This window comes from Triplophysa dalaica, chromosome 20, assembly GCF_015846415.1.
Source record: "Triplophysa dalaica isolate WHDGS20190420 chromosome 20, ASM1584641v1, whole genome shotgun sequence".
NCBI lineage: Eukaryota > Metazoa > Chordata > Actinopteri > Cypriniformes > Nemacheilidae > Triplophysa > Triplophysa dalaica.
Genome location: NC_079561.1, coordinates 15,755,671 through 15,783,511, shown reverse-complemented (window position 1 = coordinate 15,783,511; position 27,841 = coordinate 15,755,671). Strand labels below are relative to the sequence as shown.

At 36.9% G+C, this 27,841-nt stretch overlaps 1 protein-coding gene across 3 annotated transcripts; it reads left to right on the top strand.

Moving 5' to 3' along the window:
* Positions 1-6,281: 6,281 nt before the first annotated feature.
* calcoco1a (calcium binding and coiled-coil domain 1a) lies at positions 6,282-25,414 on the top strand. Of its 3 annotated transcripts, none has more exons than XM_056733143.1 (15): positions 6,283-6,442; positions 8,202-8,338; positions 8,423-8,525; positions 8,948-9,150; positions 12,954-13,166; positions 13,347-13,495; positions 13,835-13,904; positions 14,496-14,651; positions 15,032-15,286; positions 15,379-15,504; positions 17,979-18,074; positions 18,775-18,862; positions 20,040-20,293; positions 21,146-21,237; positions 25,064-25,414. In XM_056733143.1, exons 2-15 carry the CDS (start codon positions 8,207-8,209, stop codon positions 25,068-25,070), a joined length of 1,944 nt encoding a protein of 647 aa, XP_056589121.1. In that variant the 5' UTR covers positions 6,283-6,442; positions 8,202-8,206; the 3' UTR covers positions 25,071-25,414. The 3 variants fall into 3 exon arrangements, with proteins under 3 accessions (XP_056589122.1, XP_056589121.1, XP_056589120.1); XM_056733142.1 differs by having other exon boundaries at positions 6,284-6,442; positions 22,759-25,414; XM_056733144.1 differs by lacking the exon at positions 14,496-14,651 and having other exon boundaries at positions 6,282-6,442; positions 22,759-25,414.
* The last annotated feature ends 2,427 nt before the right edge of the window (positions 25,415-27,841 follow it).

Sequence of the window (27,841 nt, the reverse complement as noted above, 5' to 3'; positions counted from 1 at the left end):
CGTCTCTCTTAAACTCATCCCCAATTCCAATCATGGCCACAGTAAAAAACTCTTGTAAAATAACACAATTCGACCTCAGACTTCCGTAAATTAGACGCCTTTTGGACCCCTTTGCTTTGAAATACAGCCAGACCTGCATGAAGCAGCATTAAAACTGAAGTCAGCCCGGCCACTGCACACGAGAGATATCTCCTCGCCATAACAAAATGTTTGTGGGGAGGTGAGAGAGATAGATCTCATTCAAAGGTGCCGAATCAGAGGCTACGGCCTGGCAGGGTGGCATTGGATTTTTGCATGTTTGTCTGCGAGTGTGTGTCACTGGCGAGAGCTTGCCCGGTATGCGTCAACATTGTGCTCGGTCCAGGCATGGCCACCGATCAGATGGATGATCAAACTCTAATCATTCCCTCACGGCCCATCCTGGGTAAAGCTGTCATTAATTTTGCCGAATTACATCAAATTGGAGACATTCTTTATGTGGCCCACAGCCTACAGACAGTTATACGATGGGGACTGCTGTGCTAAGCAGATGGGGCAGCTTGGCCATGCATACTAAATACACCTGCCCTCCCCTTCATGTTTCTCTCTCTTTTCCATCTCTATCCATCTTTTATCTTCTACCTTTATCTCTGGCACTTACCTCTTCTTTCCCTGTTCTACACTTTCTGGTGCCTTTGATTGACTTTTAGTTTCATCACCTTTTCTCCTTTGCCACCCTTGCATCCTGCTCTCTCTCTTCTCTAGTTTTGACATTGCCACTGCAATCTGCTTTTCTGCAAATCTGTTGTATCCCTACTACATATGTTGTCTCTCACATGTCGTACCCCCAGCCTACCCATCAAACTATACATTCAGGGTGTAGTGGATGTCTTTGACGTTTACTTGGTCACTCCCGTTTCTCTCCAAAGATGCCACCATGATATGAGGAAAACTGCCCCACCCCAGAGGCCCAGTGTCATCGTAGTCATGTTGCTGTTCTGTAATTTTGTTAACATAATGTTCATCATACATGGTTAAAGATAGTCCGACATATTTTATAAGGTGGCATCATTGCACTTAAAGGGATAGTTCACAAAAAATCTGTCATTGTTTATTCACATTCCCTTTAATCAAAACAAGTATATGACTTTTTCTTCTGTGTAATACAAAATAAGATATTTTGAGAAATGTGTTCATACAATTCAATGGGGTCCAATGTTGTTTGGTAACTAACATTCATTACAAGATCTTCTTTTGTGTTCTGAAGTCATACAGGTTTAAATATGATAAGAATTGTTATTTTTAGATGAACTATCCCTTTATGCATTAGAAAATTCCTACTCACAGCAAACAAAACCATTTTTAACGTGTAGAGACTGAGATGGAGTTTTTTTAGTCTTTGTCTTAATTTTATTGTAATGACCTGAGGTCTATACTGTACAAACCTGAAAACCTGCACCCAGTTAATCCCAGTTACAGCATTGTGATTTAGACCTTTGCTCTGAATGGTAGCAAACCGTTTGAAGACCTCAATAGTTTGCAGCATCTATAAAACAACCATAAGGAATCCTTGACCAAGTTAGGACTGACATGGAAAAATGATGGTCCAACATAAGCTGTAACTCCGGACTGCACCAGTTCTTTTCATTGATCTGCTCAAAATCATATGACATGGAGCGCATGTGGGGAGGAGCAAGGTTAGGAGTGTCATGGGCCTGAGAGAGACTCGTCATCATGCAAGGTCGGTAACATGCTGTCTGTGTGCCATCAATCACAGACCTCTGCCCTTCCCCCTTTCCTGCTCTTCACGGCAGCCTTTGACGCAAATCAGCTAAGCTCACTCTGTTAAAACAATCCCAGCACCTTTATTGGGCTGCCTCATTTACTGCCTGCATGCAATTACAGACTCAGGGTGGCCATCTTGTTTGCAGTGGCTGCCCTTGCAGAGCCATTCTGTTGCGGTTAGATTTTGATACATATATACAAAAAATAAATATATATTTTTACCAGTGGTACAAAAAGTAATAATCAACTTAACTAGGTTAAGCAATTGGAGGTTGATGAATTTCCCAAATGTTTGCATGTAGTGCGCTAGACAGTCTGCGAAGATTATAAAGATGAAATGTAAAATGTCTCTAAATCCTGAACATCAAAAGCAGGCAAGTGTTAAATTGGCACTTGGGCTTAATTTAGATTGTATATATCATTGTGACTTATGACCTCTTAATAGCACCCTGAGACCCTCTGTCCTACGTGTGCTGAATTCCTCAAGAAAGTTCTTCTCCAATATAATCGTTCATCCATTTAAATACACCACAAATATTAAAGATAACATGCCTGACTGCTCCAACCTATTACTCCAGGCTATATAGAAAAATAAGGCGAAGTTGTGTATTGGTGCCTTCAATATAATTTACATGTGAAACATAGTACTATGTCATAAAATACTATTTGGAACATTATTGAAAGTAATTACGTTTCAATTATTAAATGGTGTAAATCAGATTCTGATTATCAGCATAACAGTGATGAATTTATGAACTACTTCACAAGTAAAATCCAAGATATAAGAGAAAAAATTATAACAATGCAACCTGTAGTGAAATCCGCTGAACAAACTAACTACAGCAACCCTAAGGAGAAATTGCAATTATTTTCTACAGTAGATCACGATGAACTGTCTAAAATCATTAAATCATCTAAATCATCAACATGCATGCTAGACCCTATACCTACAAAACTACTGAAAGAAATGCTCCCCGAAATTATAGATCCTCTTCTTAGTATTATTAACTCATCTCTGACATTAGGACATGTGCCTAAAGCATTTAAGGTGGCTGTTATAAGGCCTCTTTTAAAAAACCCCAAACTCGACCCTAAAGAACTAGGGAATTACAGGCCTATATCGAATTTACCTTTTATATCTAAAGTTCTGGAAAAAGTAGTTTCAACTCAATTATGCTCCTTCCTCCAAAGGAATGACATTAATGATGAATTCCAGTCTGGATTTCGAGCATGTCACAGTACAGAGACTGCTTTGATCAGAGTTACAAATGATCTGCTTTTAGCGTCTGACCGTGGCTGTATTTCGTTATTGGTGCTGCTAGACCTCAGTGCTGCATTTGACACCATTGACCACAGCATACTTCTACATAGACTCGAAAATTACGTCGGCATTAACGGAATAGCATTGAAATGGTTTAAGTCTTATTTATCCGACCGTTTTCAATTTGTAGCAATAAACAATGAGGTGTCCCGCAAATCACAAGTCCAGTACGGTGTACCACAGGGCTCAGTCTTGGGACCCCTGCTCTTCGCATTATACATGCTACCTCTAGGAGATATAATAAAGCGACACGGAATTAGCTTTCACTGTTATGCTGATGATACTCAACTTTATATTTCCTCGATGCCTCATGAAACCCAGCAGTTTCATCGAATAAAGGATTGCATAGTTGACTTAAAAATGTGGATGAGTAACAATTTTTTACTACTAAACTCGGACAAAACAGAAGTGTTACTTACTGGACCGAAAACTGCTATGCGTAACAACCAAGAATACTGCTTAACGATTGACGGATGCTCCATAAAATCCTCGTCATCAGCTAAGAATCTTGGCGTTGTATTTGACAGTACTCTCTCATTTGAAAGCCATGTCGCAAACACCTGTAAAATTGCATTTTTCCATCTTAAGAATATATCTAAATTACGTCATATGCTGTCACTGTCAGATGCAGAGAAATTAATTCATGCATTCATGACATCAAGACTAGATTACTGTAATGCACTTCTAGGTGGTTGCCCTGCGGGCCTATTACAAAAACTGCAACTGGTTCAAAACGCGGCAGCTCGAGTTCTTACACGTACAAAAAAGTATGAGCATATAACCCCGGTTCTGTCAACCTTGCACTGGTTACCTATAAAGCATCGCATTAACTTTAAGATCTTGCTTATTACCTATAAAGCCCTACATGGTCTAGCGCCGCAGTATTTGAATGAACTTCTATTGTATTACAGACCACCACGTACATTACGCTCTAAGGGGTCCTGTCAGTTGGTAATACCTAGAATTTCAAAATCAAGTGCAGGTGGTAGATCCTTTTCTTATCTAGCGCCTAAACTTTGGAATATTCTTCCCTGCACGGTCCGGGAGGCAGACACACTCTGTCAGTTTAAATCTAGACTAAAGACTCATCTTTTTAATCTTGCATACACTACACCTCCATAATATTAATCCTCAGAGGATTTAGGCTGCATTATTTAGATCAACCGGAACCAGGAACACATCCAACAACAAATGATGTACTTGTTGCATCAAAGAGTGCAGAACAGTACTCTACTCTCAGCCAGTCTTGTCTCTTTGTTCCAAGGTTACCGCAGGATGCAGTTCATGCCCAGACCTGATGGCAGAGCTGAGAATGGGAAGCGGTGACCTGACAAGTGCTAAGAGGATAGAGCTGGATAAAGGACGCGACAACTTTGTTTTTTTCTACAACATTTCAAATGCTATTAGATTGTTAATGATAATCTTTAATTTTTATATTTTTATTAAGCCTTGTTGTGCAAGCACTGATGAGCTTGTGCAGAGGCAGCAGCTTTTGCCAGAGGGGAACTGGAATCCCCTGGTTGGGCCTGGGTTCCCCTGAGGTTTTTTTTCTCGATGGGAGTTTTGGGTTCCTCACCACCGTTTGCATATTGTTTTGCACTATCTGCCTGGCCGGGGGGGCTGCTTTAGAATTCATACTTGTATTAAATGTGTCTCATGTACAGCTGCTTTGTAACAATGAAAATTGTAAAAAGCGCTATATAAATAAAGTTGAGTTGAGTTGAGTTAAATAAAGACAAAACATAATTGGTAAAATACAGCCCAGTTTCAAAGATTGCATTATCATTTTATTAAACAATTAATCATACATTTATAATAAATTATTTAGAAAATCTGTTCATATTCCATTTAATATAGGTAAGAATCTCCTTAATGGGTCCAAGACACAATCCCTCTCATTCACTCATCTTTAGTTTTCTAAAAGTACAACGCCATCTGGTGTTCAAAATGGGGAAAGCAGGTTTAAAAGAGCTAATGTTTTGAAACTCAAAACAGAGTAGGACTTCCAACTAGGGCCTTCCAGGAACTATTTATTTATCTTATTAAAAATCCCCTTTTCACGGTTTCATTATTACAACCACTGATCTCCCTTCGTATTTTTAAGTGAAATTAAGTGAGAGAGACAAATATTTATAGGAATTATTAAAATTTTTAATAGCCCTTTCGGCTTCACTACCAAGCATTCCAGTTTTAAGTTTCTCTCGAGTCTGCAATATATGTAGCATGTTGTTTACTCAAACTAAATATCTGACAGCCGACAGGGGTTTTAGGGTCAAAACATAGAGGAAGAATACTTAGCTTTAAACAGCCAGATTAAAGCCTTTTTCAGTCATGCCAAAATGAATTCTATAAATATACCAACAATATTAACCATCAATACACGATGCCGGCAGGAGTCATTTTTCGGCAAAACACCGGGTTTCTGTCGAATTGTCCTACCCTATCAGATTGTCCTACCGCAGAGTTTAATTTAATATAATCTTAACCACATCGACAAAATAAACAGGTAGGATGATTTTACAGTGCAAAAATACCCTGTCTGATAGTCCTACCATTTTAATATAAACACATCAAATATGTTTACAATGTAAATACCCTGTCAGATTATAGAAAAAAAAACATGTAACGTTAGAATTCATTTACAGTGCAATACCCTATCAAATTGTACTCTTAACAGTATTAAATAAATATGTAGAATGATTTAACAACGAAAAATACAACATCAGATTCAGTATAGCAGTATAAAATAAACAGGTAAAATGATTTCATTGCGCAAAAACATTGATGTGCGAATGACTGGTAAAATAATCTGACGGGTAGGATGAAATTTCAAGACACCGGCGCTCTATGTAAACAGAACCGATTGACTTTACATTTCGCAATCGTCTATTAAAAATGCGTTCTGTTTCTGTCCACCATGCGTATTAGGTGCGAACCAATTAAATCGGCGAAAATGTGATATACATGCAGATGTAACCAACAGAAGCCGAGTCGGGACATATATGGTGAACGTAAACCAATGAGAGCTCTAACTACGCTAGCGTCACCACGAGTTTAACGTCCCATGTTGACCTTCAAAGGCATACTTGATATATATATGGGGATTGTAGTTTTTAGAGCGTGTGATCCCACATTGAAAAACACCAAAGTAACTTCATTTCCCAAAATGCAGCGGGGTTCTCCAAGCACCATGCTTGTGTTTTTGTTATTGTTGTGAAGGGGTTTGTGGGACAAGCTCATCTCGGCGAATGTCAGTGTATATTACACTTGTCATCAGTCTTATCGATTTGTTTTCTTCTTTATAACCGAACATATTTTCTCTGTCGGAAATTATTCTGATCATCTAACCTAAATCGGGTGAGTTTTTTAATACGACAGTTGCATTTTTTTCCACAAAGAAAAAACTGCAGTATGCTCCATAGCACGCAGCTACTGTAGACACATGTCTACAGTTTCATTGGACAGGATGTATGATTTCTGGCAGTTCAAGATAATGTGTTTTCAAAATAACCTTTACAAAATTTAGCCGTGGTCTGTATTATTGTGTCAAATGTCAGAATGGCTTTTGAATTGTTTCTTTATTTGCGCGTGTGCTGAGTAACTTGAGCTTGTTTCTAACTTTGGGCCTCGCTCAAGGCCATCCGCGATTGTTTGCAAAGTTAACACGCTTATGTTTATTTGGCAAGACAGTTATTTATAAAAAAAAAAAATTACAGCATGCTACTTATAACTGCTGTTGCCAATATTATTGCATATACATGTTAACATCATAAAATCTAGTTTGATATAGGCCTACCATAAAATATGTTTTTAAAAATGCATTTATTGATTTCAATCTACAACATTTTTAGCATTGATTTTAAATTAAAGTAAGTTTGAGATATTAGCAGGATAGATTCCAGTGTTTAAGAACAATGTGTGAAAGTTCATCAGACCTTATGATGCTTCCATCTGTGTAGCACCTGTCAAAAACAAGTTGCTGAAGTCAAGGAAAGTGCTGTTACTAAATGCACCTGGGGTTCAAGGGATGAGTTCTTTAAGAGACCTTAGGGAACTATAATAATAGTTAATTAAATAATGAGTTCTGACCATAATGGTTCATAGATGGTTCTCTGCTGCATTATTAAACACATTGCAGCCTGTTTTAAAAATATGGACAGCCTAAGTATGGGGCAGGTGGATTATTATGAACCCAAGTGACAGAATGCCCACCTGTCATTGCAAGTTATCTGTAAAGTTCTAATGTCAGCCATGGCATCTGCAACATGTGACAGAGTGTCATAACCAGTCTTAAGAGCTGATCTGTGTGTCAGGGTAAGAAACACTACTCCGTCATCCTCAGGCCTTTACCGTGAGTTTGGCATAACAAAGAGGTCCACTTTAATTACGCAACACACCAAACTTTCCCCTACTGTGCTTAGATGAGCACAGACAATGATTCCCATGCCCTTTTTGTGGACTGATTAATAAAAACCTTTCCTTAATTAATTTGGAAACCAACGGTAACATGTGTATGGAGATCTAGATAAATATCTAGGCAGACTAGATGGAAAATAAAAATAGTAGGGATGCATCGATATGTAAATTTTGGCCGATAAATATAACCAATAATTCTTTAACATTGGAAGTCGATAAGCGTTATATTAGTCGATATACAGTATCTAAATATTAATATAAAATATTGACAATTTGCTTTGTTCCTACAATTCATACATTCATAAATACTGTATCTACATACAGTACTGTACCAACATCAACAATTTATTGCAAATAGCAGTAAGTGAATACTGTATTTTAACTATGTGCAGCGTGCAGCCCAAGAAGTTTAACCAGAGGAAAATATTTAGGAGTTATTGGCTATAATATATCAGTCTAAATTTTATTATACCGATATGGCCGATAATTTACATGTACTTCCATAAGTCACAGATGGATAGTTTACAAATGACACGAAATTAAAGTTTAATAGTCATGCATTGCAATGTGTAAAATGTAAAAACAAAATACTAACATTCTGTGTAGTTTCTTGATTAATATGACAGCATAAAACAGCATGCGTTATAATTATGTTAGAATTAATTATTTTTAACAATATGTTCATTTTATCACTACACAGCTGCCATGGAGAAGACCTGGGGGGTCGAGTTCAGAAATGTGGGAAGTTGCTATTTCCCTCAGAGCAGAGTGGACTGTCACTACACAATCAACCAGCATCACACATGGGCAAGTAATGACTGGGTTGGACTTTTTAAGGTAAGATAGACCCACCTAAATGAATTTGTTAGAAAATATTGATTTACTAGTAATGACTAAGTATTTGTTTCCTTTTACACTAAGGTTGGCTGGTCATCGGTCAGAGACTACCATACGTTTGTGTGGGCAGTGGCTCCATCCAGCTACAAAGAGGGGACTTCTTTCAACTGCTGTGTTAATTTCCAAGGTCTCACAAGCATTGATTTTGGTTTTGCCAGTGCTTATGCCAGCTGATGGTCTCAACCAAATAAGGCATTGAATGTTAAAGAGACATTAAAGAAGCAGTTTCTTTCATTGATTAAATTGCCAAAAGCTTGTCCTCCGATGGCTCATGAAACAGATAAACTGTCACAATTGATATTTCTCGTAGCTTTTTATTTTAACAAAGAATGTGTGATAAGGATGAAACACAGGCTTCAAGTCATTGTGTTGACATCTCCAACCCCCCCTGACATAACCACACATAATCTAATGCACCTATATTTAAAACAAGCGTAAACGCATTAAAACTGTTTTGATAATCATTTTGGTTTATTATGTGTACCATAATGTGTACCATAAACCAAAGGCTGTGACCTTTTACACCCTCTTTTTTCCTTCCTTGTTTAGCTTCTTATCTACCAGGGCCCAGTGCTCAGCAGTACCAGTTTGTGTATGTGGATGGAAAGGGAGATGTTTGTTCTGTCAGCACTGACTTTACCTTCTCGGCCCCGAAGCCTTTGGAAGAGCTGGTGACCCTGGAAGAGGAGGGTCAGGGAGAGGAAGTGGGAGAGGACATGTTGCTGGTTATCCCGAGAGCCCAACTTCTGCAGGTCAGATGGAAACAAAATATTTTTTATGTGTATAAAAAGACCTTAACTATTAGAGAATGAGTAGATTGGTTTTAACAACAGTCCGTTTCTGTAGAAATAACAGGGTAAAAGTGAAAAGAAAGAATAGATGATGCAGTTTATTGATATTTTAATCCACGGAAGCTGCAAAACTCAGACAGAGAGTCTCCTATTAAAATGTCCACAATGTGCGGTTTTGATGTGTGACTTTATAATCACATGAAAAGCATCAGATGGCATCTTGTCTGTGTTGAGGTTTGCAACAAAGTCAATAAGGCAGTTTTTTGTCACAGATCCTTATAGATGTAAAGTCTCAAAGCAACAGCATATATGAGTCAAAATACTGAGTAAAACTGGATTTACCGAGGTAAAGCCAGCACTATTTCACTGGTCATCACATGTTGACCCCCTTGAGTTGACCCCCTTCATTTAAAATAAAACGATTTTATATGCTACTGAAATGACTGAAGTTATTTTATATGAGTCTACATTCATCTAAATATATCTTTCAAAAGTGCTTTTAATTTTCTCATTATCTAAATATAGATAAATAAATAATAAATAAATACTGTGGGCACTATTAAAGCGATATTTCACATAAAAAGGAAAATTCTTTTTTGTAAATTCACCCTCTTGATATTTCAAATGTGAATGATGTTCTTTTTTTCTGCAGAACACAAAAGATATTTTGAAGAAAGTTGGTAACTGAACAGCACTGACCCCTATTCACGTCTATTGTATTGACACAAAACCAATGCAAGTGAATTGGTGCCAGCCAACAACATTCTTCAAAATATCTTCTTTTGTGTTCTGTGGAAGAAATAAAGTCATACTGGTTTGAAATGACAAGATGGTGGGTAAATGATGAAAGATTTTTTTTCGTGTGAGCTATGACTTTGAGTCACTAGAGTTTAAGAAAATAACATCAAAGGTTATTTGAAGAGCTCTTTTCCAAAACGCTATAAATCCATTTGAATCGTTTTCATGAAAATTACATTTTCTTACCTAGACCCATACATTTTGTTAATATTCAATTTATCCTGTAAAATGGTCTGTTGGCTCAGTCTGAACATGTTAAACAATGATTGTTAAATGAAACAACAATATTGTCGATTATAATATACAGTTGTGTTCAAAATTATTCAACCCCCACTGAAATTGATTGTTTTGGTCGGTTTTACATTGATTATGATCATTCAGTCATCCTGCTTACAATTAAATCAAAGAGGCACGTGTAGGTCAGACAAATATAACATAACATTTATAATTAAATAACCACAAATGTCTTTTCTGAGCTCACATCATTATCAGTTTTATTCAACCCCCAAGTGACATTTAATCTTAGTACTTAGTACAACATCCTTTTACAGTTATAACAGCTTTTAAACGTGAAGCATAGCTTGACACAAGTGTCTTGCAGCGATCTACGGGTATCTTCGCCCATTCATCATGGGCAAAAGCCTCCAGTTCAGTCACATTCTTAGGCTTGCGCACTGCAACTGCTTTCTTTAAGTCCCACCAGAGGTTCTCAATCGGATTTAAGTCTGGTGACTGCGATGGCCACTTCAAAATGTTCCAGCCTTTAATCTGCAACCATGCTCTAGTGGACTTTGATGTATGCTTGGGATCATTGTCCTGTTGAAAGGTCCAACGTCTTCCAAGCCTCAGGTTTGTGACGGACTGCATCACATTGTCATCCAATATCTCCTGGTACAGAAAATAATTCATGGTACCTTGCACACGCTGAAGCTTCCCAGTACCTGCAGAAGCAAAACAGCCCCAAAGCATGATTGACCCCCCGCCATGCTTCACAGTAGGCAAGGTGTTCTTTTCTTCATAGGCCTCTCATCCAAACATAGCGTTGATCCATGGGCCGTTTCAGTTCTAATTTTGAAACAGTTCTAATTTTGTTTCATCAGTCCACAGAACACTTCTGTGGTTTGTCCACATGACTTTTGGCATACTGCAGTCGACTCTTCTTATTCTTTGGGGACAAGAGAGGGGTAAGCCTTATTCAAGGGGGTGCGCCTGGGAGTTCTGGCATGGAGGCCTTCATTACGCAGGGTGCGCCGTATTGTCTGAGCAGAAACTTCAGTACCCACATCTGACAAATCTTTTCTCAGTTCCTCAGCAGTCACACGGGGACTTTTCTCCACTTTACGCTTCAGGTAGCGCACAGCAGTCGAAGTCAGCATCTTCTTTCTGCCACGACCAGGTAGCATTTCAACATTGCCCTTTGCCTTGAATTTGCGAATGATGCTTCCTATGGTGTCTCTTGGTATGTTTAACATCTTTGCAATCTTCTTATAGCCATTGCCCTTCCTGTGAAGAGTAATCACCTGTTCTCTTGTCTTCCTGGACCATTCTCTTGGCCTCACCATGTTTGTAACCACACCAGTAAATGTCTAGAAGGAGCTGAGTATCATAGTCATTTTAAAGCTGCCTAATTGGTGCTTATTAGGCTTTATTGCTGCTCCCTGATATCCACAGGTGTTTTCAATACCTGATTGAAAACACTTCATTGAACCTCTGTTCTTCAGAGTGGTAGTCTTTAAGGGGTTGAATAATTATGTCAATGAAGAATTCACAAAAGAAACATTTACTACTGTATTACAAAACTAATTGATGTCATTTTAGTTGCATATGGTTCTTTAAGAAGTCCTTGTAGGATTTCATTCTGAATACAATTACAAATGTACACTAAATTCCCTAAAACCATTTACAGCATTGGGGGTTGAATAATTTTGAACACAACTGTATATATAATTTTCAAAACGCTACAAATCCATCCTTTTTAAAAAATAAATAAGAACATGAAACATATGACATCAGGGACTCATACTATAAATTAATATAAATAAAATAAATGCAAGTGCATGAAATAAATAACAGCCAAATTAAATAAATAGTAACAAACTAAATAGTTAAATAAAATAAACATTTTAAATTTCATGTTTCAATATTTTCCACCACTTATAATAAATAATTTAGAAATAACACATACAAATACCACTAACGAGCGAATTCTGATTGGTCGAGAGGACACATGGCATTAAGGCTAAAAACAGGTTCGGGACTTTTTGGAAAGAAACTGCATCTTGCAGTACATTTTAAACAAGGAAATACAGCGATTTGGCATGAAACATTGATGGAGCAGTGAATAGGTTGTCTTAATACAGCAAAATGGCATGACAAACTCATTTTTAAAAAATTTGGCATTTATTGCGTTTTGGAAAAGAGCTCTTCATTTATAACATTTTGGGGTTGAATTTCCAGCACAAGTACCTGTATCATAATTTGCATGTTTTCCTGATATAAAACAATTTAATACTGAAGATACTAAATACCAATTCGATTCCGATTCGCAAGCTCTCAATTCATCTCACTGCATTTAGATTTAAAACAAATCCTAGTTATTTAAAAAAAGAACAGTAAACATCAGATTCCAATGGTGAATTAAAAACACAAACCAGTTTATTAAACTTTTTATATTCGACAACACATCCTCATCCACCATGTTAATAAAGTAATGAATGAATGATAGGCTCCCTGTTGTAACGTCTCCATTGTGAAAACAAAAGTGACATCTAGTGGAGAAAACTAGTATTAGCAATTAAATTCACGTTAATGATTCTCTTAAAGTATGTTCAATGTTTGCAGAAATATGAAGAAAAAATTGATTCATGTCTTTAGAGAATCAATATCTATTCGACCGCATTTCATAAACAAATAATCGAAAAATAGATTTTTGGTCTAAAATGTTTTTCCTTTGTTCTCATTAACAGAGGCACCTGCAGGACTGTCTGAAGGAACGTGCTGAGCTCCTCCAGGCTCTGGAAGCAGCGGACCAGAACATGGTGAGAGAGAGAGACAGGAAAGAGAGAGATACAAGCTACTGGGAGCAGAGCCACAGGGAAATGGAGCGAAAGATCAGCGATCTGAAGGAGGAAGTGAGGGAATATAAAGAGAAAGTGGAGGAAATGAAGAAAAAGCAGAAGGTAGCATAAACACGCACATTCCATCACCCTGTGTGGTCAACCCTAAGTTGTGCCTTTGTAAATATTTTTTCTTTAATGTTTACTTTCACAAACGCTGGCCATAGTATAGCTGCTAAATTATTTTTAGTGTTGAGGTTTAATATAAACTCCTCACTATCATTACACCTCTCTCTTTTGTAGGAAGTGGAGGACATAAGTGAAGACCTGGCAGAGGAGAAGAGGGCCATCCAGGCTCAAAAAGAAGCGAATGATCAAAGAATCAGAGAGCTAGAAGAGGATATTATAGTTCTGACACAAAGAGGCCTGGAGAGAGAGACTGACCTAGAAAGGTGAGATGCTTTTCAGAAGTGGCCCTTTTTCCCCCAGATGATGCTATTCTGTTAATGTGAGACATATACAAGATGTGTATTTAAAACAAACCCACTAAGTACATTTTTAACTTTTAATTTTTTTTGAACAGTTGTGTTGTGTGAGTCTTTGGTCTTTTCAGCGAGACCCATTAGCGTTAACGCAATGGAGCCGTTTGCATCCTTGGCCACCTCTAGAAATACTTGGAGCGATTGAATGCTAATGGTTCTCTAAGATGCTCTGGACACCATTTAGACCTTATGTTTTATTGTCTGTGCACCCCATGTGGCTTCACCTGTTCATCTGTGGTGTTGATGCAGGATGAGGGAACGAGCCAAGAAAGCTGCACTTCAGAAGAAGGAAGATGAGGATGAGCAGAACAACCTGAAGGTTTCTTATCTAACATTTAAGCTTATAACAATATACAGCCGCGGAAAAATAGAGAGATCATTTCAAAATTATTTTCAGTTTTTCTGAATGTCCTATTTATAGGTACGTGTTTAGGTAAAATAAGTTTTGTTTCATTCTGTGAACTACTAACACATTTTTTCCCAAATTTCTATTACTATTCTGATTTTTATGCAGAGAATGAAAACTGGAGAAACATGTTAAAACTGAAAATATGCTCTGTATTTTTTCAAACCTCAAATACTGCGAAGTTCATATTCACTTTTCAGCATACAAAGTAATAAATGTATTTAGGAAAAGTTCAAAATTTATTTTTTATACAATAACCTTGATTTTTTTCATATGTCTTGTCATAGTCTTTCACATTGCTGTTGGATGACTTCTGAGGTTTGATTTTGTCAAAATTGACAGACACTGGACTGCAATGGCCACAATACATCTAAAAATGCTTATTAAGTAAAATCTCTGATTAAAAACTTTTTTCTGTGGCTGTATGTAATATAGATAATAAACAGCTATAAAGTGTATATTTATTTAGACATATAAACACAGTGCTGTTTTTGTTGTTCTTAGTTTAAGATGGAGCAGACGGAGAAAGAACTGCACAGTTTGTCCTCAGAGTTTCAGAGTCTGAGAAGCTCACTGGCACAGAGAGATACACACGCCCTACAGCTTAGAGACACCATCACAACCCTCACACACAAACTCAACAGTGCGCACAGGAAGGAGGTAACACTCCGGCAGTCACACATCCTTGACAGGGAGTGTTCTAAGTTGCATGGAACAGAAAGCAGGGGCTCTGAGACACATCAACAGTTATAGGAAAATATTTGTAAGGCAAGCTAGCCGGCCGTCCGCTTTATTTGTGTTTCATTTTCGGAATCAGAATACAAGTAAGAGATCATGTACAGATGCCCTGTTACTGTCTCTAGACTAAAATCCCAACCTACACATGAGATCAAAGAGCTTTAGTGTAGATTTTGTTATCAACTCATTTTTGACAAACCATTTACAGTATACATGTTTCATCAGAATGGAATAGATCAATTATCCTGCAAGAATGAAATGTACATCGTCTGAGTCTGTGATTCTGTGTCATGATGGAGCAGGCAGCCAGTGAAGTGGCCTTGGGGGAGCTCCGGAGCTTTCAGGAGCGTCTGAACATGAGCGAACGCTTTGTAGAATCTCTGAGGGGTGAGCTGAGAGACATGGTCGCTCAGAGGGACACAGCGCACGCCGAGCTCCATCAGGCACGTCTGCAGGCCGCACAACTCACCCTTCAGCTGGCAGATGTCAGCCTGGCTTTAAGAGAGGGCAGAGCCAGCTGGGCACAAGAGAGAGAGAACCTACAGAAGAACACTGAGGTAGGAGGACAGCAGAGAGACAGATGCTGAGAGAGGTCTGTGATGTTGTGTTAAAAACAAATGTTTATTGAAGTGATTGTATGGATTGACAGATGGATAAAGCTCGTCTTGATCGACTGATTGATGAGATCCAGCAGAAGGAGGAGATGTTGCAGGAGGCGAAGATGGAGAAAGAAAGAGCAGTGGTGGAGCTGGGGCGAGAGAAAGACTGCAATCGGGTAATAATAAAATCCTACGCTATTTCTAGGTCACTAATCTCAGTGCTGTACAGTACGACATATATGTTGTCAAATATACACACCCTTTAAAATAAATGTCTTGTTAATCTGAACACTTGATCTGCAGTGTACTAGAGTATTTGTTACAGATAATTGTAGTACCCTTGTACTAAATTTATGAGCTGTATTAAAAACTATAGTATACTACCGTTAAGTAAGGTTAAAAAACACTATAGAATCTAGGTCTTTTCCTGCAGTTTACTATAGTAAATACTATAATATACTTTAATATAATATTTTTATGTGGACAAATATTGTATAGTAAAAAATGGGAAAACACAGAACTTAATCTAATTTAGGTAAAAGAATATGACTCTAATTGATCCATCTGTGCCATTAATGTCCTTTGTAAATTACCTGCCAATTCACGTCATGATCTGCACTTGTGATTTATACTTGTGCTACAGATGTTTGCCCTGTGCAACACAAAACTTTAAACCTTTGTAGCACCAGTGCAAAAATTGTAATTGTCCTTAATCCCATATGAGCATGTTCTATACTAAACATGTCTTCTGAAGAAAAGATTAGATTTTCTTTACATCCATTGAAGTAAACAAAATATAACTGTGGGGTTTCACACAAACTTGTTGACTCCATGCCAGGTTAAGTGCATGTTGTCATTAAAGCAAAAGAGGGAAATACAAATACTAGGAAATTCTTAAAAAGATGATTTTTTTATTCTCACACTGCTTACAATAAACTTAAAATAGACTTTATAATGACTGAAACTGTATTACACGAAAAATGCTAAATTGATACATTTTCATCAGTGGTCACAGGCTTCTGAATTCTACTGTACATACCTACTATACTGTATACATTTGTGGCCAAAAATGATTCCCTATATGTGTATACAATATTTGGTTTAAGGCTTTTAAGATGTAATTAGAGTACCAAAATATGTGGTGACTTATGGTACAAAATAGACGAAACGCTTAATATTTAGATTATTTTTCTTTTACAATTATTTGACTATTAAATTTTTTCAATATATTAGAGCAGGGCTAGTCAACTGGCGGCCGTGGGCCAAATGCGGCCCGCCAATCATCTTTACCCGGCCAGCCTTAACATTTCAAATAAGTGGAGAGACTTGGTGTGGTTTAAGAAATGGGCATCCTGAGTCCTGAAAGTTCAAAACGCTGCTACATTCAATATGAAAGTTGCTCATAACGGCTCATAACGTTTGACGTATTATAAAGTGATTTGATCTGTCTATTTTAGACACTTAATGTTATTTGCCATGTTATAATCTGCAATCCACAGCCACAGGCAGTTGGTTTGCGCACGCCATAGGTTGCGTTCCAAAACGCGTCTTGCGCCCTTGAAAGTAACTGCAGGAAAATACTACACCACGTGAACTGTTGTCTCAGATAAGGAAATAACGATGTTGTTTTTAGTACTGCATTCATTATGTATGATTTAAACAGCTTTGTTTACGAAAACAGCTGTTCATCTCCCTGCAGAACTTGCACTTCAAAGGAGTCGCCCTTATAAGTGCGTTTGGATGCGATCGGGATTCAACCGAAGATTCGATAATACTTTTAAGTTTCTTGCACAGATCAATTGATTCGCTTTATAAGACGGCAGTTTAACGTCAAGGGGCAGGGATAACTTGTTTGCTGAATGTAGTGGCGTTTTTAATTTTTATAATTTGACTTTCACTTATTCAATATCTTCATATATATTTATTGAAAAAAAAAAACATTACCACCAACATCTTGGAAGTACTGGGTGAGTAAATTAACACCAATTTTATTCAACGTATTAGGGAATATAAAATACCATTAAAAGACGATATCCCTTTTAATTAAATATCATGAAAAGGTATATACTGTATGCAATATTTGTATACATGGTTTAATATATGACTTGTAAGTAACAGCAACAAAAACAGTATAAAAGGAACAAAATGCAATAAATAACGGAAATACAAAATAGAAGAAATTATGATATGGGAAAAAAGTGGCCTGCATCCTATTGATGCTTTTGGAATCCGGCCCTCAAAGAAAAGTAGTTAAAGACCCCTGTATTAGTCAATGCGTTTTATTGTAATATGCAAAAATCACAACAAAAAAAGCCCACAAGAAAAAAACATAGAACCTTTAACTGCACATATATTAACTATAAGTAAAAAAAAATTGTTGATCCCTTGTCCATATATGATGCATGCAAAAGTTTGTCAAGCCTCTCTAAAATGAGTTTACATTACAAACACAACTACACAAGATGCACATTACATCTTTAATAATATATTTTAGGTAGAAATCAAAGATATCAATTTATAACTTTTGGACATTTGTTGGACAATCACCTTTGGTCACTACAATGATATAACCTACCATTTAGATGGTTGTGAGCAAAAATGTAAGATTAATAACGTAATATTACTTATGTGGACATATGTTTGTCTTCAGGTTCAGCTGAGCGAGACTCGTCGTGAGCTACAGGAGCTGAAGGCCAGTCTCAGGGTGGCTCAGAAAGAGAAAGAACAGCTCCAGACAGAAATACAGGCAAGATCACAGACATATCTCACATCATTTTCACACACCACAGTCTCAGAAAAAAACTTGTTTCCGTGTAGCTGTCTTAATTTAGTCTACTTTAATCACACAAGTCTCAAACGCACGTCACAAACTGTTTGTGCATGTCTTAACCATCAGCTGCAGCTCAACTCTCGTTGAGCTCCTGGATGGTAGATAAAAGTAGAAATGTAAACAAAGCTGACGGGATTGGTAGCACAGAAATGTGTTCTTGTCTTGCATGAATTTCTTTAAATGGAAAATAGTTTTATTTGTGGAGTAATTAGAAAGAACATCTGGTAAATGTGTTACCAATGTGAAAACATCAACAAAGGCCTGTGGTCATGTCACTTCCCTTGGAGGCATAAAAATGTTGGCTATTTTTAAATAAGCGTGACTTAAATATAAAAAAGTCATATAATGTTTGCACAGTGTTACTCTCACAAACGTCAGTAATGCTATCATGTGTTGTTGTTATTGTGTTATGTATACAATTTGTTTATTTACAGCAGTTTTCATTTTCATGCAGTCAATTACTGTAAATTTGTTTAGCTTGGTCCAGCTTGCAGACCAAGTCTTTCCATTCAAACACATATTTATATAAAGATTTTGAGAAGGATGATAGACAGTGTGGTAAATGTTAAACATTACAGTGTGGCATTATTTTCATTCTGTACGGCTGTGTTCGCAGGAAGTGATGGAGTACAGCCGTCAGCTGGAAAGAAGACTAGAGGTGCTGAGTGATTCTAAATGGAGTGAGACAGGCCTGCTGCAGAACAGTGAGTCATGTTGCTTTCTTTAATCCCGTACAACCATCGCTACACAACGACACTATTGTGAGGCGCCCTACTCTCTTTATTGCCCTCACACAACAATACCACAGAACTCCAGGGTGGATGTCGTAAAATCACACCACCGTGCGAATCCGTTATACTGCCCTGTGCAATGGCAACCCACAACAATATGCCACCATGCATCATGGCACACCCAACACCCACTTACTGACACCACACAACAATCTAATGTAGAACTGCTTTATTATAGACGTGTTTAAGATTAATAATTGTGAAAAAGTCCCAGTTTCAGTCAGCACACCCATGGGCCGCTGAGACAGACTGATCTTTGATGCATGTTGCATGAATGGAGTTTACTCAAAACAGCAAGATGCAACCTGAATGGCTCCCTTTGCACAATAGATGGGAGTCAGGGTGGACAGACGTTTACAGATTTCCAAGCTGCTGCAATGTGTTTGTGAGGGTCATTTGATAGTAGAATTTGACGTTGTAAAGATAATTTAAATGATTTAAATGTTCAGTTTAAGACAGATTAACAGGTTGATTTTCCCTTTTTTTTACGTTGTAAAATTGATATTTCACACAAAAGTGAGGTCAGTCATCATTTATTTATCCTCATGTTACTTCAGACCTGTATGACTTTCTTTCCCCTTCAGAACACCAAAGAAGAGATTTTGGTGTTAGTAACCAAAAAGTAACAGGGTGTTAGTAACCAAACAACATTGGCCCTTATTGACTTACATTGTGTGGACACAAAATTTTTCAAAACATTTCTCAAAATATCTTCTCAAAGAACAAAGTCTTAGACAAGTTTTGAATGAGAAAAAAATAAATGATGACTGGGGGTGAGCTGTCTCTTTAACAATGCTTTTCCCTTGTCTGCTAGATAGCTCTATTCCACCTTATAAACATAGCATGGTATATTGTGTTTATTGTTTATGCTTAAGGCAAAGTGTCAAACAATCCCTCATTTTCTTTGGGTAAAAGTGTCAGCTAAATAAATAAATAAAAAATGTAAATGGTCAGTTGAACAGACTAAGCACTAAATCTAAATGAAACATGCATTTGAGGACATCATAATTTAACACCACCTTTAAGAGCTTTGCACAAAGTGACTTAACAGGAAAGCTATTGTTGAATTGTCTGTCGTCTCTGGTTGCAGGCCGTGCAGAAAGTCCCCTGCTGTCTGATTCTGAGGATGAGAACCCAGAGGCCTTGCAGGACGCACACTCGTCTGGCCCTTTGAACCACTACAGTCTGTGTGACCAGCCCCAACCTGACCTGCTGCTTCCTGCCACCCCACCACCTTCTCCCAGACACCCCTGCGGTTTGGACATGGTGGTCATCAGCCAACCTGCCCCCCTCTCTTCTCCACACCAGCCAAGTGCTTACACACACCCCCACAGCTCAGAGTCGGTAAGGGTTTGTTTGTGTTCTTATCATAGTACATAAAATAACTGTGGTAGTCTGATAGTATTTAGTAGAAACAATTGAAGGTATGTTATTTACAGTTTGTGCTATGAAATTATCTCACCCTTAAAGGGATAGTTCTCCAAAAACCAAAAAGAGTATAGGACTCTTTCTTCTGTGAATCACAAAAGAAGATATATTGAGAAATGTCTGTGTTTTTGTCTATACAATGGGGGTAGATGTTTTTTGGTTACCAACGTTCTTCAAAATATCTTCTTTTGTGTTCTGCAGAAGAAAGAAAGTCATACAGTATTTATGACATGAGGGTGAATAAATTATGTAAGAACATACCCCTTTAAGGCCTGTTTGGTCTCCGTAGCTATAAATGTTTTTATTAGTCTTTCTGCTGAAACAATTATAAAGGTTTAGGTTGAGATTTTGTGATTCTCTAAACGAAGGTGAATTTGTAAGTCATAACCAAAGGAAATCAAAGGTTTTGGATAGGCAGTATTAATAAATATCACTTATTAATATTTTTCATTCATTTGAAAATAAATGTTACATTTTTAATATATCATCCTACTCTTTGAATTTCACTTTTCGTTCGGTCAAATTTGAGTTTTTAGAGGTCTGAATGTATTTCATAAAAATTAAAGGAGGATAAAACTGTAATAAATCTCAGAAATATGTCTAAGTGGTGAAAAGTCCTGAATCTGATGCCAAAAATAACAAATTATCACCAAAGATATTTGAGATGCTATGTGAAGCATCTGCAGTGCTCGTCTGTAACTTTCACAATGAACAATTGGTATAAATACGCCGTTTATTGATAAGTTTATGCTTCTGTGTATTTGATAGGAGGAAGAGAACGATGCTGCCGTGTCAGGAGGGCACAGCTACGGAGAAGAGACGGCCCTTCTCCTGCCTGACAACATCGATGCTACCCTCGGGTATGGCAAACACCACTGTCTGTCAACCCCATTAGTCACACCGTTGTTATCTGTGACCTGCAGACACGAGCCCAGATAGATTTTCACATATACTCTTACACAACCCACAAGTAAATATGTCACTGTCGCAAAAAACAATCGGCCACACTTTATATCACCCTGTCACAGTCTGTCTGTTTTCCCGTCTCTGCACGCACATGCACGCTAATGCAGGCCTTTATTTACGGTGACAGTCCAAATATGGTGAGGAGATGGAAGTTTTGAATATAATCTCATAAAATTAGTCAGGGAGACGAGAGGATTTAAAAGCAAGAGAGAGAGAGAAAGGAACAGGGCAGGTTTGGCGAGGGAGGACATAAGGACAGATAAGTTGACAGAAAGCTGTTGCAATGATTTACTGAAAGGGTAGTAAGCGCTCACCGGCCAATTTTCAGCATCATTAAAACCTTTTCTCTCCTTCATCTGCTTCTTTCACTCTCTAACTCTAACACCCTCTCCATCGGTTTCCCTCCCTCTTTCCATCCATCTTTTTTGCCCTCCGTCCTGCTTTGTTGTCTACGAACCTGCCATTTTTCAATAGGGGCTGGCTGCAGCCGATGGGGCGAGTGGAGATCCACTCAAAAGTGGAAATACGTCACCTTCACTCGAAGCCCGAGCAAATATACGTCACCTCTAATTCTGACCTTAAACCGGAAGTAATTTATGAAACAGCGCTGTTTTAAGGTTTTTATGCTACAAAACGATTGTTTAAATGTTATTAAATTCCATTAATGTAACTAAATCCAGACATTGCGACCAGGTTTGTAATTAGAAAGTAAACATTTTAATTTTGCAGTGAACAATAAATGAAACATCAAAAATGTAAACACAAATAATTTAGGAATTTTATATTTAAAGCAAAATAACACACACAACAACCACTGTTAAATTTTGAATATTTCCACAAATTAAGTTTTAATTGTTTTGAGTAAAAAACCCAAACTATATTTACAAAACACATGAACTGCAAGTCACAGTGGACGTGTCGCAACCAACATGTTTAGGTGCATATCGCCACCTACGGTAGCGGGGTGTGTAACATCAGGGTTTTCAGTACTTCGGTGGATTATATTAAAAAAATCAGATTTTCAAAGCCTGTATTTTAAAGAAATTCATGCAACATCAGCTAACATTGGCGAGACATCTTTTTTTTTGTTTTTCAAAAATATATAAATCCATCGTGTTTATTCTTCCTTTTTGCGTAATTTCAAAGAAGCCATAGGCCTATGCATTGTGCTTGCATTTCACGTTAAGACAGCGTCAGTTTGCAAGAAGTGTAGGGATACTTAGAAAAAATTAAAGTTAAAGTTCGAACTTCGGAGAGCTCATCGATGCCATTTTCCCCCTCCTTTATTGTTGAGTGGAGGTAACATATTTCCTGTTCGAGAGTGGAGCTCCACTCGCCACATCAAATTCACCCAGAACCCTCTCCCATTCTTTCCCCTAAACTCACTCTTTGTTGTGTTGCGTTGTGTTGTGCAGAGATCTGGTGGAGAGCCCCATGTGGTGAGGAGAGGGACTGCAGGAGTGCACATTGTGGACGGCTTTGCTCCATCCTCAACATGTTATGAGTTTTGTAATTAGAAGCATTTGCGCTTTATATCATATGACATGAGTATTTAAATATGCAGTTTGCTTTGTCCTTTATATGCACTTAGAATATGCACAAGCTATTCCTCTCACATGATTTTACTACAACATGCACGGATGTGTTATTTTAGATAAATCAACTGACAAGCAGAGGAAGCGTCTGTATTGGGCAGATGAAAAGAGAAAGTAATGTGTGTGTATGATAGGGCTTTTTTAATCTCGCTTCTCAAGATTTACCAGAGTTTGCTCATAAGGCTCATACTGATATCTGTAAGTGCATCAGCAATAATTCAAAGCACAATGTCATTCAGATCTTATCAGGTTTTTAAGGTATAGTTCACCATAAAAGAAAAATGCAGTCATCATCATGTTATTTAAAACCTTCAATTGAAATTTAAGTCAGGTGTTCATTTAAACTTTTATGTGTTTCATGTGTGCAATTCACCTATTTCACAATATGGCGACAGAGACCAGAAGAAGGGAGAAATATTTTCCTGTCGCACTGCTGCCATTCATTAATTCAGCTTGTTGTACATGTACATTGTTCACCGGTTTGTACATGTCATGCTGTGAAATAGAGAATTAAGAGACCATTTAAAAATCATTTTTAGTTTTTCTAAATTTACTATTATGCCTTTAGGTAAAATTATCATTTTTGTGATCATTACTATGTTTGTGATCATTACTCATAACTCGTAACAATAGTTCTCTCATATTTCAAATAAAAATATTGTTTCAATTTGCATTTATTTACAGAAAATGAAAACGGGTCAAAATAACAGAAAAGATGCTCTGTTTTTTCAGACCTTAAATACTGCAAGTTCATGTTCACTTTTAAGCAGTACAACATTAATATTTGTACATGTATTTAGGAGGAAAATAATTAAATGATAACCCCAATTTCTATCACAGTTTTCATGTGTTTTTTCATGCTGTCAGTCTTTCATATTGCTGTTGGATGACTTTGTCACTCCTGAGGTTTGATTTTGTTGAAATTCAACACACACTGGACTGGAATGACCACAATACATCTAGAAATGCTTATTAAGTAAAAAAATAGAATGGTCTCTTAATTTTTAGAAGACTTAAAATATAGTGCATGTTATAGTCTACTTTTTAATGTCTCATTTCTACAATCGTATTCTTTCATCAAATGAAGAAAAAAGGAAATGAAGACAACATTTTTATTTTTGGGTGAACTATCCTTTTAAACGCAAGATTTAGTGTGAGTGCTTTTTATTTTATAGTTCCTGTGCTAGAAGTATTTTAAACTGTTGTTACAACGTCGTGAGAGTTCACAGATATTCTCAACATGTGCAATGGGAAAACCAACTAATCAGTGATTGATCATCATGTTTAGATGTATAAGGGGCACTTTTGATTCCTTCAGGGAGGTTCACGATGATCTTAATGTCACAACGTTGAAAATACGAAAGCTTTTATCAGGTGGAGGAACCCCACCATACCAATGACCACAAAGAGTGGATACTGACAATTTTATTTAATCTTTGCTTTTATATTGAGTGCTCAGTGTATTTTTTTCTTTGTGCATTACACTGTTTGACATGACAGAGAAATCATGTTCGAAATGTACTATAAATTAGCACATTTGAAAACGTTTTTACAATCCAGTAAAAAGGTCCTTTTATTTGTAACATGGATTTGTCCTGTAAATTAAACGCTTTAAAAATGTGCCACATCATAACCAAGGTTGATATTTAGGAACTCATGTATTATAATGTCTTTATGTGGTTTCACAAGGATCACATGACCTTCTGTGACTGCGTTTAATTATAGTCAAAATTATTACCTGAGAACAAATGATAGTTTCAGGACGACCTGATTATATTTAAACTACATTCATAAGGAGAATATTTTAATGCATACATTAGGAAGTACAAATAATGAAAATGTATCATAAAAAAAAAATGATTTTTTTATCAATGTTAAAACATTTCCCAGTTGTACGCACATATCGTTTTTTATTGTTGTAAGCTTAAATCTATGTCAAGTTTGAATAGTTTGTGTGTTATGTTATTTGCTTTTTATACAACATTTCATCATTTGTATCAATTTTAATCATCTGTATTGATGTCAACATTGGTACACCTCGATGAAACAGAATTTTGTTGTCATTAACTACTCTACTGTACTAAATGCTTTTATATTATATGCTTGACTAGGTTTTTCTTCACAGGTTTTAAATTGTAATCTAGTGCATCGAGAAATCACCAGTTCTGCAAGATCTCTGACCCAGTAGACACTGCACGAACTTTGACAGCCTTACCACAATTACCAGAAACCTATATGAATATATTAAGATTAATCATATTTAGTGAGTAAAGTACATTTTCTTCTGTTGTGGTGGAATGTCTTTAAAAACACTGGTCATTTGAGGGCGAGTTTTGCAAGCTTCGAATTTGATTAGATGTTTGCGTTTGTTTGTGCCCTTATTCTTACATTTACTGACCTAACATCTTTTTTAGGTTGAGTGGTTTTGTTGAGGGTGTGGGATGGGTTTCAGTAATAAAATAATTCATGTAACATTTGTGATGTGTTTTGGTTTTTATACCGATGACAACATTTAAGTATATTATGTTTAAATCACATTCAGATCCACTGTTTTTAGTTGAATCTTTTTAAGGTTAAAGAAACAGTTCACCCAAAAATGAAAATTCAGTATTAATTTACTCACATTGTAACAAATCTATATAACTTGATTTCTTCTGAAGAACAAAGAGAAAGATATTTAAAGAATGCTTTTAACTAAAAAGTTATTGGCCACCATTGACTACCATAGTATGAAAATTTGTTTTATAGCCTACATTTCTTTGTTCAGTTGAACACAAAAGAAAATATTTTGTATAATATAGAAAAGCAAACAGTTCAGGTGCACATTTTCCTAATATGGTAGTCAATGGTGGCCAAGATCTGTTTGGTTACAAGCATACTTCCAAATATATTTTTATGTTCAACATTTATACAGATTTGGAACAATTTGAGGGTGAGTAAATGAAGACAGAATTTTACACACAGATAGCACACATACATTGTTTTTTATTATAAAAGCACTATGCTGGCTTTAACTGCGTTGGTCGGTCCGGGCAGTGCTTTTGATTTACCTGTAGAGATATATTTGGAGAATTTCACCATTGCCCTCCTGTTATTCTCTCTTGCTTTTTAACAACTTTTTGCTGACCTTCACCTCATTTTTTCCTTCTGTTGCTTTTTCTATACCTTTCCCTTTCTAGCGTCCATGATTTTTTCCCCTCCTCTCTACATTCACTCCCCTGGCACCGCGGCGGGAGCTAATTATAAAATCAATGGAGCCGGGCTGCCCTCTTTATGGCAGCCTCTAAAACCTTAACAGGGAAATCACTGTAGGATTGATGACTCCTTCACTCTTTATCTCTTTTAATTAGAAATGTAAAAGATATGAAGAGCCCGGGGCCACTGCACTGCATTCTGACATTACAACGTTCTACTTGCTCCCTGTTCTCAAATACTCTTCCACACACTCTTTCTCTGCTTTTATATTCACTTTCTATCGCTCTCTATCTCTCTGGCCATCTTTTTACTGTTTATTTCTTATCTTAACCTTGTTTAGAGTTTAATGAATCATTGTCACACATTTCCACCTTTTTCAAGTCTTTGAGGTAGACGCTGTCCACCTTGATCTTTTGCGGTGGATGTATGACATTGTATGATCTTCTCTGTTTAGTGTCTTACTCCTACCATTTTCTCCATCTCCAGCCTGAGCTTTTTCTGTACATTAAGAAAGAATAAAATATTAAATCATTCTGCATTTTATTACTTAATTTAACTGCATTAAACTAGTGCAGTTGTATATTCTTGCTGGGCAAGTTATTAGAGTCATTCCTTTCTTTTATGTTCAATACCTTAAGACATTTCAGAGTTGCTTTTATTCCTCTTCTATACTCCCTTTCCTATCTGTCTTTTTTGAGTGCCAATGCAAGCATCAGTATTAATATTACTCATATTTAGTTTTGCCCAAAATATTTAACTTTAAGGTGTCTAAACATTAACCAGTCCATGGTTTTGTGCACAGAACGTGAATGAAGGGCTTCGTCCAATTGTGAGGTTGTTTGAGTGAAAATGTGCTATTATATTTCCTAAGTATTCATTGAAATGCTTTAATGTACTTTTCTATCAGACACTTTTATTCAAAGGAACTTACAAATTTATAAAACGAAAAATGTATAGCTTATTTTTTTAAATAATATATTGTTAAATTAAAAATGTTAAAGTTGATCAGACTTACATTTGCCTGGTGTGCAATAAAACAAGCAAAACCAATTCTGAACCGTAGAGGGACCTAAACCATATTTAGGAACCATGCAGACTTGACAATAGGCACTTGTGACTTGGTCCATTTAGCAACCATATAGCAATGCCTTGAACACCACAAATATTTAGCATTTTGCAAATGCATTGCAATGCCCTCGCAACCACCCACAGCATCCAATCATTGTGACAGTGAGTTTCCTACAGGCAAGCAGTGCACACATTTCTTTCAGAAGATGTATTATATAAGTGACTATCTCTCCACAAGTGCCTATTTTGTTATTTCTGTAATTTAAGCAATTGAAGCCTAGACATCACCCTCGTCTTTTATCATTGCTCTTTTCTCCCTTATTTAACTCTCATTATGTTCAGTCCTGCCGTGAACACCACAGGAAGCTGTATGATGGCCTTGAAAGAGAAAACATGTCCTGCCTCTTTAAATCCATCACCTTGCTGCCTGCCTTGTGTTCCCATCTCATTGGAAGTGAATATATAGCGTGAATCAGTGATTGGATGGACCTTGCTTTAATCTTAGCTCTATTTTATTGATGTTTAGTAAAATGCAATTATACTGATCATTTAATTAAAAATCCCATACCGCTGTTTACCACTATACATTAAAGCTGAGAATAAATAGAGCTATATTGTTAGCCCCTGCGTGCAAATAAAG

Bases quoted from the DNA above. Each gene is read 5' to 3' on its own strand.
- calcoco1a (XM_056733142.1), top strand. From the start codon at position 8,207: ATGGAGAAGACCTGGGGGGTCGAGTTCAGAAATGTGGGAAGTTGCTAT. The intron at 14,652-15,031 runs GTAACACTCCGG...ATGATGGAGCAG, and splicing joins ACAGTGCGCACAGGAAGGAG to GCAGCCAGTGAAGTGGCCTT. The intron at 18,863-20,039 runs GTGAGTCATGTT...CTCTGGTTGCAG, and splicing joins GACAGGCCTGCTGCAGAACA to GCCGTGCAGAAAGTCCCCTG.